Source organism: Neophocaena asiaeorientalis, unplaced genomic scaffold (genome assembly GCF_003031525.2).
Source record: "Neophocaena asiaeorientalis asiaeorientalis breed wild unplaced genomic scaffold, Neophocaena_asiaeorientalis_V1.1 scaffold293, whole genome shotgun sequence".
In the NCBI taxonomy this organism is placed as follows: domain Eukaryota; kingdom Metazoa; phylum Chordata; class Mammalia; order Artiodactyla; family Phocoenidae; genus Neophocaena; species Neophocaena asiaeorientalis.
The window spans coordinates 3,866,396-3,880,061 of record NW_020173920.1 but is presented as its reverse complement, the minus strand read 5'-3'; the positions used below and the strand labels follow the sequence as shown (position 1 = coordinate 3,880,061).

Below are 13,666 nucleotides of genomic sequence, written 5' to 3'. Positions count from 1 at the left end.
TTAAGACAAGTAGTAACCTGTTGCAGCTCTTGAAACTGTCTCCATGGTAACAACCAACTGCAGGGCAGTAGGTCCCTCTACATTTATCTTCAGTTGACCACTGGATCCACATACTTACGGTCAGCATCACTTGTTTCCTGCTCACTCTGGTCCTTGTTCTTGTAGAAGGGGAATTTTCGGGAAAAGAGGTTCTTTTTACGCTTGTCATTGAATGACTGCTGAAGAAGAGAAGGAGGGGCAAAACAAAGGGATGTCTACTGTCTGTGTGTACAAAGGCCCAGCCTAGTAGCTCTGTGAAAGCTGACTCTTGTGACCACAGTGTGCAGTTTGTATATGAATTTTGCGTTAATCACATATACAGTGAATTTTTAATTTAGTATTAACTTCTCTAATTCTAACATTTTATAACTGAAAACAGAAAAATTTCAAGAGTGTAATTCAATGATACGTAAAAATAAGGAGGAAGTGCTATTTGATAAAAAAGGGAAAAGTAAATCAGATTAGCTACTACTATAGTCCAAATCAAGCTTGCATCTGTTCATACCCATCCATATTTTTCTAGATTTCCAAGTATTAGGTGCTCTACAGCAAAAGTTATTACTTTAGCTGTTCAAATATTTTAAATTTTCCTTTCCTTCATTTTCCTTTGGCTTTAGCACATTTTTTCCCTTTCTCTCTCTTTTTTTGTGGCTCCAACAAACTAACAAAAAGCCACTACTAAAAAAGAGAACCAAAACAACTGAGCAAGTTGCTAAATATTTAAAAACCATCTTTTTTTTTTTAAAAGAAGAGAATTAGGATAACTAAATGCTTATCAGAAAATGGGAAGAAAACTAAGACGTGTCCATCAAGCACAGAGTCCAGCAAAAGAATTATCAATGCTATCTAACCAAGGAAGAAGAGTCAACTCTCCTGGCCAATTTAAATGTCATCATAACTGATTAGCCTTTAAGCTCTACCATATTATCTATTTTTAAAGTATATATAAATAAAATAGAACCAAATTCAATTCATTAGCACCATGTCCTGAATAGGGAATAAAAAGTTTGGTGCGGGCTTCCCTGGTGGTGCAGTGGTTGAGAGTCCACCTGCTGATGCAGGGGACACGGGTTCGTGCCCAGATCCGGGAAGATCCCACATGCCGTGAAGCGGCTAGGCCTGTGAGCCATGGCTGCTGAGCCTGCGTGTCTGGAGCCTGTGCTCTGCAACGGGAAAGGCCACAACAGCGAGAGGCCCGCATACCAAAAAAAAAAAAAAAAAAAAAGTTTGGTGCTCATAATGTCAAAGAGGCAATTAAAAATCTAGTAGTTTATACATAATTGCTATGACAGCTGATTTGACGTCCTTTGTTGCACAGATGTCTGAGACAAGTTTTTTCCCTTCCTGAATGTCCCATTTGTGCATTCACACTTTTAAAAGCAGGTAGCACACAGAAAGATGAGGCTAAAGAGGAGCAGCTTCTTCTGTAATTTGTCACAGGCACCCATGTCTTGAAGGAAATGGCCTTGCCTACCAGTGACAATAGGAATTATAATTTTTATCATTTTTTGAAGTGGGAACAATATAAAGGATAGAAATTCTGTTTTAATTTTTCTTGCGTTTATCCATGTCATAAGATGCTATCAATGTTGTGAAGTATATCAACACCAGGCAGTACTTTTTTCTGGCGTGCCGGTACTTTTAGTCATGTGATGCCAGGTGATTAAGGTGATGAAATGGATTAAAGTGACTTTTAGCTCAAATTCTATTACTTGAACAGATTTATTTTGGTAAGAATCTTTACAAAAACTTTCATTTTTATCTTTTTCAGATCAATAATTCAAAATTAATAAGTTTATAGTCATTAGACAAGCAGACTGTCTTGATATCAATCTTAAAATCTGAAGGCTCAGATAACCCTAAGCAGAAGTTAAAAATTAAGTTGAGAAAAAAAATACTGTGGAGAAATCTAAGCTTATAATTGTTTTATAAACTGTCAAGTAGCATTACCTGAATAAAAGTCTTTGCTTGAATCCAAATTTTAGAAAAGAGAAAGAGAAGAAAAGTTTCAATAGAGAAAAATTTACGGTAATCTAATTTATGGAAGGACTAAGTCTTTTTGTTCATGACAATCACTGATTTTGAATTTAGTAATCATTTTTATGCTAACTGATAAAACTGATACATTTTTAATAAAAGGTTATTTACCTCTGCTACTGCATATATAGTGGTCAGAGTCAGTTTCACAGCAAACAACCAAAAGAAACATGAAGTTTAAAATGTTTTGATTTTTGATATCTTTTGCAGTTAGCCAAAATGAGATATCGTAAAGATATCATAATATAGGACAGAAAGAAATGCTTGTTAGTTAAGAAATGTATTAACTGTATTACATCTAACATCCTGCAGGTGAAGAATTTATTAAAAGTGAAAAATAGCACAAGCAAACAGGACAAAATGTGTAGGGAAAACACAAAACTGAAGAAACATACTAACTCTAGTTTCTTTATATTTTCAATACAAAACAATCTGTTTAATTACTTATTGTTATTAATGCTATATTGCAAGAGAGTGTAATAAATATGAGGACTGATAAAATATTACAAATTCATGAAACATATCAAATATCTAATTTCCATATGTAGTATTTCAAAATAGCTAAATGAATGTTAAAAATGTTAATGAGAAACTGAAATGTTTTTAAAAAGTCTGTATTGGAAACAAAGTCCATAACCCACCATATAAGGAAAGGAAAAGAAGAGCTTAGAACGGGAAATGGTATTACAGAGAGAAATGCAGTTCTGTATCAATGGCAAGCGTATTTTTACCCCACTCAGTATCATGCATACTTTTGGTGCTGTGTTAGAACACAGTGACTGTGTATAAAGTTGGTTATAGTCAACAAACAAGACTAAGATTTAAAAATGTCGTTAATTCAGTTAACTTCTTACAGTTTGAAAGAAAAGTTACAACATGCAACCTCTTTTACAATACACTGACAGTGTATTTTACTAAAATACTTTAAAAGACATATATAAAACAAGCACAAAAACCATTGTATATATTTCAAATACTGAGCATTTACTTGGGATTTTTTCCTCCAAAGATTTTCTATTTTAAATATTGCTTCAGATTATACTATATAATTTTGTATTTTCTGAAAGGTACAAGTAAATTTTAAAAGAATTTATCATTTGTAAAATAACTGAATGCATTATATATAATTTACTCAGATTTAATTTCTTTGATCAAGGATCATATTCCTTTAACATTTTAAAGCTTTTAAGTCTGAGTGCTTAGTGATATCAGACATGTACAAAGAGTAGGGTTAATTTTTTTGCTGAGTTAACTTTCCATATTCATTTGAAATTTGATCAAAAGATATTGCTTTAGATAAAAAATTTTAATCTATTTTTTAGATAAAAAATCCCCAAAACACAAAACATTGCTATAAATAGTATTTCAACACAACATGTGTTTCAGCATTTTCTTCAGGCCTATTGCTAGAATATTCCATTGCACTAATTACACACATACTATAGGGTGAAGCCTGTGATATCATCCATTGACATCCACTAGATTCAAGAAGGACAAGGTAAATGAAAACAAAAACACGTCTAAAATATATATAAAAGAATTTTGATATATTTCTTGCCCACCTACAAAGTCCTCCTCTTGACTGTCCCTTTATTCCCTTAAGATAAAAATTCATACTGATTTAAACATTTAAAAGATGGATTTTATTAATGAGTAATATTAGCAATAAATGGGGAAAAAATAAGAAAATTTCCATAAATTCACTTGCAAAAACCCATAAACTTACTTTATGAACTAATTAATAGTTTTGGGAAGGCCTATTTTCTCAGATGCATTATTTATTAGCTTCATGGCTAATACTGGTGACACAAGTTTATAGTTAATTGTTCATCTGAGTGAAGGCTGAAATCATTTCATTTATAAAAATAACGACCAAAAGTATGTTGTTAAGAATATATCAAACGACAGTTTTGATAATTTGGAAAAGTCTGTGAAATGGATGCTTTAATTTAATAAATTGTTTACTTTAGCATATCTACTATTGTAGGCCACCACGGCAAGAGCAGTTGATAGTTAATTCTTATGGCAAAATCCTTCTTATTTTAATCATGTGCCTCAAACAAGAATTATGAAAAGGCCTATTACCTTCAATTATTAATTTCTAGAAATAATAGATTTCACATACTCACCCCTTTATCTCCTCTTGCTTTAGAATTGAATTTCACTGTTTTTAATCTGGCTCGTTCTTTCTTCTCAACCCTGGCAAAGCACAGATTATTTTTTAATTATAATAAACGTATCTAAAGTTCTAACTAGGAATCATCAGAACTGAGACTTTAATATGGAGAATTTTTATATTCTAAAGCCTTCAGAAGTCATTTGAATCCCATAATTTATAAGAATTTCTGAGAAATGAAATACAGGGCTCATTTTATTATGAAACAAAACCACTTGTGAAATATCAAAATACAGTACAAGTATGTGTACTTATATATGCACTCTATTCCATAATTACACTGAAATTATGAAGCATCACTTCTGAGTTTAGCAATTTTCCAGGTTTCCATTTGTTTTGTTGTTTAAATGTTATCTTAGCATGGAACACATATGCTAAAAACTCAGTGTTAGAGAGAAAGCAGATGGGGTAAAATATTAACTGATGAAAGTAGGTGAAGGATGATATGTGGGTGTTCTAAGTACTATTCTTGCATTTCTCTTATTTTTCTATAGCTCTGAAAATTTTGAAAATAAAAAGGAGGGAAATAAAAAAATTAAGCTTAATTCCAATGATATATTTGTGTAAATACATAAAGTAACCAATTATAGTGTACGAAATAGAGGGTTTTTTAAGAAAATATTTATTTGGCCGTGCTGGGTCTTAGTTGCGGCATGCGGGATCTTTGTTGCGACATCTTTTAGTTGCAGCACGTGGGATCTTTAGTTGTGGCAAGCAGAATCTTTTAGTTGCGGAATGCAGAATCTTCAGTTGCAGCATGTGGGATCTTTAGTTGTAGCATGCAGGATCTTTAGTTGCAGCATGCAAACTCTTAGTTGAGGCATGTGGGATCTAGTTCCCTGACCAGGGATCGAACCCAGGCCCCCTATTTTGGGAGTGCAGAGTCTTAGCCACTGGACCACCAGGGAAGTTCCCAAAATAGAGTTTTAAAGTATCTTTGGGAGGATACAGAAGAACTGGTAACCTTAGTTATCCCTAAGAAGGTGAAATGGGTGCTTGGGGAACAGGGTTAAGAGACAGCCTGTATAGTTTTTAAATCTTTTGAATTTTAAACCTTGTTAAAGATGTTACCTTTGAAATAAGCAAGCAAACAAAACTACAACAAATGTACAATCGGCAATCGTGTAGATTGTTACAATATGAATCGTGCAAAATTTCATATAAATTAAGCTTTACAAATCCTTGATTTCAACATAGCAATTACATTAGTATATAGCAGAAAAATGTACCAAAACAGTCTATGAATAAATGCATATCTTCATTTTTTATTATCTAGCTATACAGTTTTACCATGGGTACAGAAGAACCCTAGCAGTCATGGATTTAAAACTTGCTTTTTCTATTCCAGAGCAATCCTGAGGGTCCATGATATGAATAATTAATTTATAATTCTGCCTAGGCACTTACTGAGGGCACTGAAAAACTAACATTTAGTGAGTAAACATTTACCACTCAAAATGGTTTTGTTTTCTAATCATTATCTTGCTCGCTAAATAGCTGAGTGACTTCAATTGTGTTTATTTGTCAACACTGTTCCCAAAAGAAAGCTAAGGATCGTAGGAACTACAATTCCTTGTGCTATTATTAGACATAAAGAGGTCTAAGAAAGATATCATTCTATTTAAGAAAATACAAGTTTAGAATACACTGAAGAATGAAATGGCATAATTGGTTGTGATTTCATACTGCATTTTATGGAAGGAAAATTATATTCTATAATATTAGTCATGAATTTGGGGATCTGTAGAGGTCTCAAGGTATATCTCATCTCTTTTATCACTTCTGGCTTCAAAATCCAACCTTACAGAATTTTTATACACAAAATGAAAAATATCTCTTTCTACCAAAGTCAGCTGTATTTCTCATTTGTTGCAAGCACATGTAAAACCTTTACAAGATATAAGACTCCAAGGGATAAAGACAATTTTTAGGAACTCTGACCTTGATATTTAAGATGTGAGGTTTCTATTGACTCAACAAGGCACAGTGGAAGCATTTCTGGATTTAAAGTATACTACATTCTATTCCAGCAAAAAAGTTATGCAGCTGAGGGCTGCATTGCTAAAAGAGGAGTTGCCACCAAGTGTAAGATCCAGCCAAATAGTTGGATCTTGCTAAAAATATGGATCTAGCCAACAGCAGTCATAAATTCCAAAACCACAATTACAAACCTTGGCAATATTTTAACATTTCTACGCTTCAATGTCTAAAAACAGGTGTACAAATATATATAAGGTAGAGAGGTTTATAAACAGGCATATGATTTGGCATAAGTATCGATTTTAGAGACTCTTAACAAAATAAGTCCAACTTATTAATATGAAAAGAACAAGTTTATTACGTCATAAGGTTGACTTGAAGTGAATTAACTGGCTATAATAAACATTAATGTTTCACTGACAATTTTTACTGGCTATCTTAAAACTTTTAAGTTTTAGGCAATGATTTGGATGAATCAGATCTCATAAATAAGCTCTTTTGAGGAAATTATGAACTGATGTTTTAATACCTTTCCCATAGAAGTAGACATTGAATAGCATTTCATTGACCTTAGAGGGGGTTCTAAGTTGGGATCACCCTTTTCAAAGACAATCTGCACTTAACCACTTTTGCCACTAGATGGTTAAGTATGTACCAGTGAGTGAATCACTACAATAAATAGTTAAAAGCAAAGAGGAAAGAGCAGTGAATGCATGGATACTTTTAAATTAAACAAGAAAACAAGAGATGTGAAACACATTCTTAGATATTTCTAAAAATTTTGCATTTACTTAAAATGCTTTCATTTTTTAAGTCTGGAGGAGGAGGCAATTCACACAATCAAAACTCCTGAAAATTTAGGTTTTAACACCATCTACATGGGAAAACTACAGAGGCTAATTCTCTCTCCCTCCACTGGTATAGATATATGGCACAGTGACTTAAAATATACTCATTTTGTTTTTAGCAACTAGTAGGAGTTTTAGAGAAATTTCTATTTGGGGGCATCATATTCTCTTACTATGTCATTGGTTACAACATAAGGTGAATAAAATTAAATGGTTGTGAAACACAATATATAAAACTGAGCATAAAATCACCACTTCAGTAAAAGAAATTTAAAGAAACAGCAATTATTTATGTTGTCCAATTTTCAAGTGGTAAAACTGTAACAGACTTATATTTACCTGCGTTTACTGGGAATCACCCCAACTTCATCACTTTCACCATCTGGTGTAACCTGCCTGGCCTGCCACCATTCGTCATCAGAAGCATTAATAACATGGAGGATATCTCCAAATTTGAAGTTCAATCCCTGACTAGGAAGGCCACTGTCTTTAGTCTTGTCATAATCAAAAAGGGCCCTAGATTAAGAAGAAAAAAGTCCATAATTATTTCTTATAATGATATTATGAATATTAAATAAACAGGATCCTAAAAATATATATATAATCTAGGTAGATAATTAAACAATGTACCTTGGTAGGCAGAATAATGCCAAGCTCAATTTTGTGCTATATTATTGGGTTGACCAAAAAGTTTGCTCGGGCTTTTCCGTGAGATGTTACAGAAAAGCCCGAAAGAACTTTTCGGCCAATCCAATATAAGAAGACAACGAGACTAAAAAAGAAATAGCAAAATTAACTTGTTATGTTAATAGATAAAATACCTTATTTCTCTCAATACTGTATGAGAAATAAAAAAAAATACTTTTAGTACAATCCAATGGCAACCTGTATTGAATTCTAAAATGAAGACAAATCTGGTCAGTTGTTCTAAATTAATAAAGTAAATATTAAAAGAGACTCTTCTCTTTGACTAGACACACTTGGGTAAACAAATTCCCTGACTGATCTGATTCATCATTTGTGGACTTTAATACTAGATCAACAGAGTGATTATTTTCCCAGTTAACTATTCCTTTCATTTGTTCATAAAACTATAATTAATAGGGTTTTCAGAGTCAATAACAATGATGAAAACTAACTACAGATGACGATATGATGACTTTAACAGTTGCCAACCATTATGGAAAAAATACTGTATTAATTTAATATAGTAATTGCAAAATGTTAGGAATATTTTAAAATTTGATAACAAGAAAATAGTGTCCTGATACTTAATTAGTGTACAATATTTAAACAAATTAAATTCTTTTCCTTTAACATCTTTATTGGAGTATAATTGCTTTAGAATGGTGACAAATTAAATTCTTATATTCAAAAAACCTCTAACAAGAGTACAGGAAAGATCCCAGGAATTACATTTATAATATAATTTATTCATTCTTTTGTTCTAATTTGGCAATGGGAAATTAGGATACAAATCATATTCCTTTTTATGCTACCCAACTCTTAAGACTATCTCTTGAAGTAAAACTGAAGAGGGGTGAAATTATTTGATGGCTAAATGAATGAACTAGTTAATGGTTTTCAAATGTGTTCTTTCAAGTCTTTTCAGTGGCTAACAGTGTGAAGGAAGTAGGTGAGAATCAAAAGTGGGAAGGTTTACTTAAACATATATTAAAACATATCCAATACATTGGATTTTATTTGAAGAAAGAATTCTACAACTGTAAGATAAAGATTATAAATGATATAAATGTGAAGTCATTACTTCAATAAATTCTGAATACTAACTAAGGAAACGTCTTTCTACTGGAAAAGTATAGTTAACTTCAAATAATACAAAGGTTTGATATAGTTAGTAATTTACTAAATATTTATTTAAAAAGGTAATTAAGTGGATATGACAAAGATTAAGATGACAAAGATGATGAAGATACAAATAAACAGAATATAAAATAGCAAATAAAGTACCTTAAGAGGTAGAACAAATGCCACAGGATATTCAGAAAAGGGAAAATACTACATCTCAACATTTTTATTATCATAAATTAATCTTTTGAATTACAAAATCAACACAACTATATTACCGATGAGCAACGAAGAAATCACTCACAATCTCTACTCCCTATGTTAGCATTTAAACTTTGTCTTTTAGTACTCGGATTAATAAAAAAAAGGAACTCATGGAATACTTACTTGAGCTATTAATCGTAAGAATATAATGAACACCTGTTAATCTACTCTCCAACCTAAGACTATACACAAAACTTTTATCAGTAACTTACATTCACCTATGTATTTTTCCCCTTGATCCTGTTTCCCTCAGATTAAGAGTTAAGCACTGTTAGAAGGTAACCACCATTCTGAATACAGTGTTTATTTCCTTGCTCCTTACCCTTTTTTGTTGGTTTGGTTTTATCACACACATATGGATGACTAAGTAATTATGTATGATTTTACCTATTTCAGAGCTTTATAAAAGAGGTATCATACTGTATGTAGTCTTTTGTAGCCTTAACTTTATTTTTACTTTTGAAATTAAAAATACATTTACTAAAAAGAACCATAAGACTTCTGGTTAACTATGGTAGATTGGCTACATGTATCTACAGGCATACTTCATTTTATTGTGCTTTACCTTATTGCACTTGCCAGATATTGTGTTTTTTTTTTTTTACAAGTTGAAGGTTTTATGGCAACCCTGTGTTGGGTTGGCATAACCCTGTGGTAATCCCAAGTCTATTGGTGTCATTTTTCCGACATTTGCTCTCTGCATGTCTCTATGTCACATTCTGGTAATTCTCCCAATATTTCAAACTTTTTCATTATTATTATATTTATTATGGTGAGCTTTAATGTTACTATTGTAATCATTTTGGTGCATCACGAACCATGCTCTTATAAGATGGTAACTTAATTGATAAATGTGTGTGTTCTGACTGCTCTATCAACTGGCCCTTCCCCATCTCCCTCCCATCTCCTTGGGACTCCCTATTCCTTGAGACACAACAATATTGAAATTAGGCCAATTAATAGACCTACAATGGCCTCTAAATGTTCACATGAAAGGAAGAGTCACAGGTCTCTCACTTTAAATCAGGTAGAAATTATTAAGCTTAGTGAGGAAGGCATGTTGAAAGCCAAGACAGGCCAAAAACTAGGCTTCTTGCCATCAAATGGTTAGCTAAGTAGAAAAAAAATGAAAGTGCTACTTGAGTAAACACAGGAGTAATAAAGTGAAACAGCCTTACTGCTGACACTAAGAAAGTTTTAGTGGTCTGGATAGAAGATCAAACCAGCCACAACATTCCTTTAAACCAAAGTGTAATCCAGAGTAAGGCCCAAACTCTCTTCAATTCCATGAAGGCTGAGAGAGGTGAGGAAGCTGCAGAAAAGTTCGAAGCTAGCAGAGGTTGGTTCATAAGGTTTCAGGAAAGAAGCCATCTCTGTAACATAGAAGTGCAAGGTAAAGCAGCAAGTGCTGATGTACAAGCTGCAACAAGTTATCCAGAAGATCTAAATAAGTAATGAAGGTGGTTACACTAAACAACAGATTTTTGATGTGGACAAAACAGCCTTATACTGGAAGGAGATGCCATCTAGAACTTTCATAGCTAGAGAGAAGTCAATGCCGGGCTTCCAAGCTTCAAAGGGCAGGCTGACTCTCTTGTTAGGGGCTAATGCAGCTGGTGAGTTTAAGTTAAGCCAATGCTCATTTACCATCCTGAAAATCCTATGGTTCTTAAGAATTATGCTAAATCTACTCTGCCTGTGCTATAGAAATGAAACAACAAAGCCTGGATGATAGCACATTTGTTTACAACATGGTTTACTGAATATTTTAAGCACACTGTTGACACCTACTGCTCAAAAAAAATTTTTTTTCTTTCAAAATATTACTGCTCATTGACAATGTACCTGGTCACCCCAGAGCTTTGATGGAAGTGTAAAATGAGATTAATGCTGTTTTCATGCCTGCTAAGACAACTTCCATTCTGTAGCCCATGGATCAAGGAGTAATTTTGACTTTCAAGACTTACTAGTTATGATAGTGATTCCTCTGATGGATCTGGACAAAGTAAATTGAAAACCTCCCATAAAGGATTCACCATTCTAGATGCCATTAAGAACATTGGTGATTCACGGAAGAGGTCAAAATATCAATATTAACAGGAGTTTGCAAGAAGTTGATTCCAATCCTCACTGATGACTTTGAGGGGTTTGAGACCTCAACGGAGGAAGTAACTACAGATGTGAACCCACTCTTGGTGAAGATGCTGTGAAGATTATTGAAATGACAACAAGGGATGGAAATATTACATCAACTTAGTTGATAAAGCAGCAGCAGGATTTGAGAGAGCTGAGTGCAATTTTGAAAGAAGTTGACTGTGGGTAAAATGCTGTCAAACAGCATTGCATGCTCCAGAGAAACTGTTCACGAACGGGAGAGTCAGTCAGTTTGCAAACTTCACTGGTGTCTTATTTTTAGGAAACTGCCACAGCCACCCCAACCTCCAGCAACACCACCTTGATCAGTGAGCAGTCATCAATACGGAGGCAGGACCATCCACCAGCAAAAAAAAACTATGACTTGTGTAAGGCTCATTGATGGTTAGCATTTTTAGCAATAAAATATTTTTAAATTGAGGTATGCATTGTTTTTAAAGACATAATTCTATTGCACATTTAACTGACTACAATATAGTGTAAACATAACTTTTATATACACTGGGAAACCAAAAAATTCGTGACTCGCTTTATTGTGATATTCACTGTATTGCAGTGGTCTGGAACTAAACCTGCAAAATCTCTGAGGTAATGCTTGTATTTCCTTTCCATCCTGAAACTCACTAAAATGATGACAACACCACCACCACCACCAAAAACAAACACAAAAGAGAGAGGACAACAAGGAGGAAAGAGAGTTTAACATGGTTTTGGATGATGGTAAATTTAGCAGAGTAGAGGAAGCTCTAAATAGGGTGCCTGAAGAGAAGGATACTGAAACAAGATTTACTCCTCAAGACCCCAGAAATGCTCACAAATTAGAGGTGTACACTATCCAGGTAGGCAGAGATAAATTACTGCCATGAAAACAGAAGAACTGGTGGAACTTACTACAGAAATTAAATGTTACTCAAATGAAGAATATTTTATTATAAAAAGATACAGGTAAACGGAAGTGTTGGATGATATGACATATCAAGCTACACTAGTCACCCAGTAAAATATCAACTTAAAAAATTTTCTGGTTTGTATTTATTTTGTATTTCTTTATCATACTATTATTATTCAAGAGGTTATATAACTTTCATTAATAAAATTATAATAATACTCCAACTCCTGAAAGACACACTATCAGGAAATCAATCATAAAAAAACATTTCCTTGGTTTGCAATACACTTTTCTACAGTAAAACTAAGTCATGGTGAAAAACCTGAAAGAATCTGCATGCATGCATAAAGACTGCAATAATCAGAAATTTAAAAAATTTACCTGACATAGAGGGATCGCTTCTGGCTAGTTCGAAGAGAACCTGAACCTGAACTAATGCTACTATTCATCATCTGCTCCCGTAAGTCATGTATTTTGGCTTCAAAACGACTGTATTCTGATGGAAGAAAAAAGAGAAATAAATTCATATTTTATATTCTAAAGAAAAAGTTACTTGAAGATAAAGTATTAAATATGTAAGCTGTCTTATAATTGATTAAATGTGGTCAGAACCTTAAAAGAGTAATCTATACAAGATTTTGCCCAAGATGCAAATTTTAAAACTTAACAATCTCTAAGTGTACCAGGAATTAGAACTGGTTGAAAATAGTATTTTCAGTATGCTATTTTAAAGTTCGTATCACATTTAATAAAGGACAATTTCCATGCATCAAATAGCAGTATCAATTTTACTGTCGAATTTAACTGTAAATTTTAAAAAGTAGGATTTATTCTAATTTTTATACTTAAAAAAAGCCTAAAATAATTTATACTAGATGCTTTGTTTACTGACTTTTTCTGTGAAGAAATCAGCTAATCCTATATTTTCAAATTATAGAACTTGTGCAGGGTCAATAATATGTAAAAAATATGCCTTAATAAGTTAATAAATGAAATTAAATTTACTTCAACTTATTATATAATTTATAAATTTTCAAAATGTTAAGATGCACAAAAGCAATCTGAAGGAATAACATTTTATTTAAGATACTTTTTATACAAAAACAAATATGATTTTGAAGACAGACTATTTTAAACTATATCATACATTAAAAGCTACCAAACCTATTAATAACAAAAAGTTTAAGCACTTTTTCAAAAATACTGCAATTACACGGTTATACACACATACCTTTTTCTCTATTTACAATAAACAACTAACAGACAAGTCAGATTCCATTAGTTTTTTTTATAAAACCAGTCTTATAGCAAGAGCAAGTAACTTGTCTGGAGCGTGTGTAGTTTTAAGGAGACAGAGTTAAGAGTAAGCATGATTATTGCTGAGTTACTCTTCCTTTCACCACATCATCAAGCTTGTTTTCTGGATACCAAGATTAAGGAATTGAAGCAACAATTCATCAAAAAACTCAG

The 13,666-nt window shown here is 32.7% G+C and overlaps 1 protein-coding gene across 5 annotated transcripts in view; it reads right to left on the bottom strand.

Annotated features, from left to right (window-relative positions):
- Positions 1 to 13,666, bottom strand: part of DLG1 (discs large MAGUK scaffold protein 1) — a 280,091-nt gene that overhangs the window by 42,315 nt on the left and 224,110 nt on the right. For 2 of the 5 annotated variants that reach the window (XM_024752078.1, XM_024752081.1), the window contains 4 exons: positions 12,578 to 12,692; positions 7,420 to 7,596; positions 4,206 to 4,275; positions 119 to 218 (listed from right to left, as the gene is read on the bottom strand). In XM_024752078.1, coding sequence (XP_024607846.1) covers positions 119 to 218; positions 4,206 to 4,275; positions 7,420 to 7,596; positions 12,578 to 12,692 — 462 coding nt within the window. The remainder of the gene's footprint in view (positions 1 to 118; positions 219 to 4,205; positions 4,276 to 7,419; positions 7,597 to 12,577; positions 12,693 to 13,666) is intronic. The other 3 variants (XM_024752079.1, XM_024752082.1, XM_024752080.1) reach the window with 2 other exon arrangements.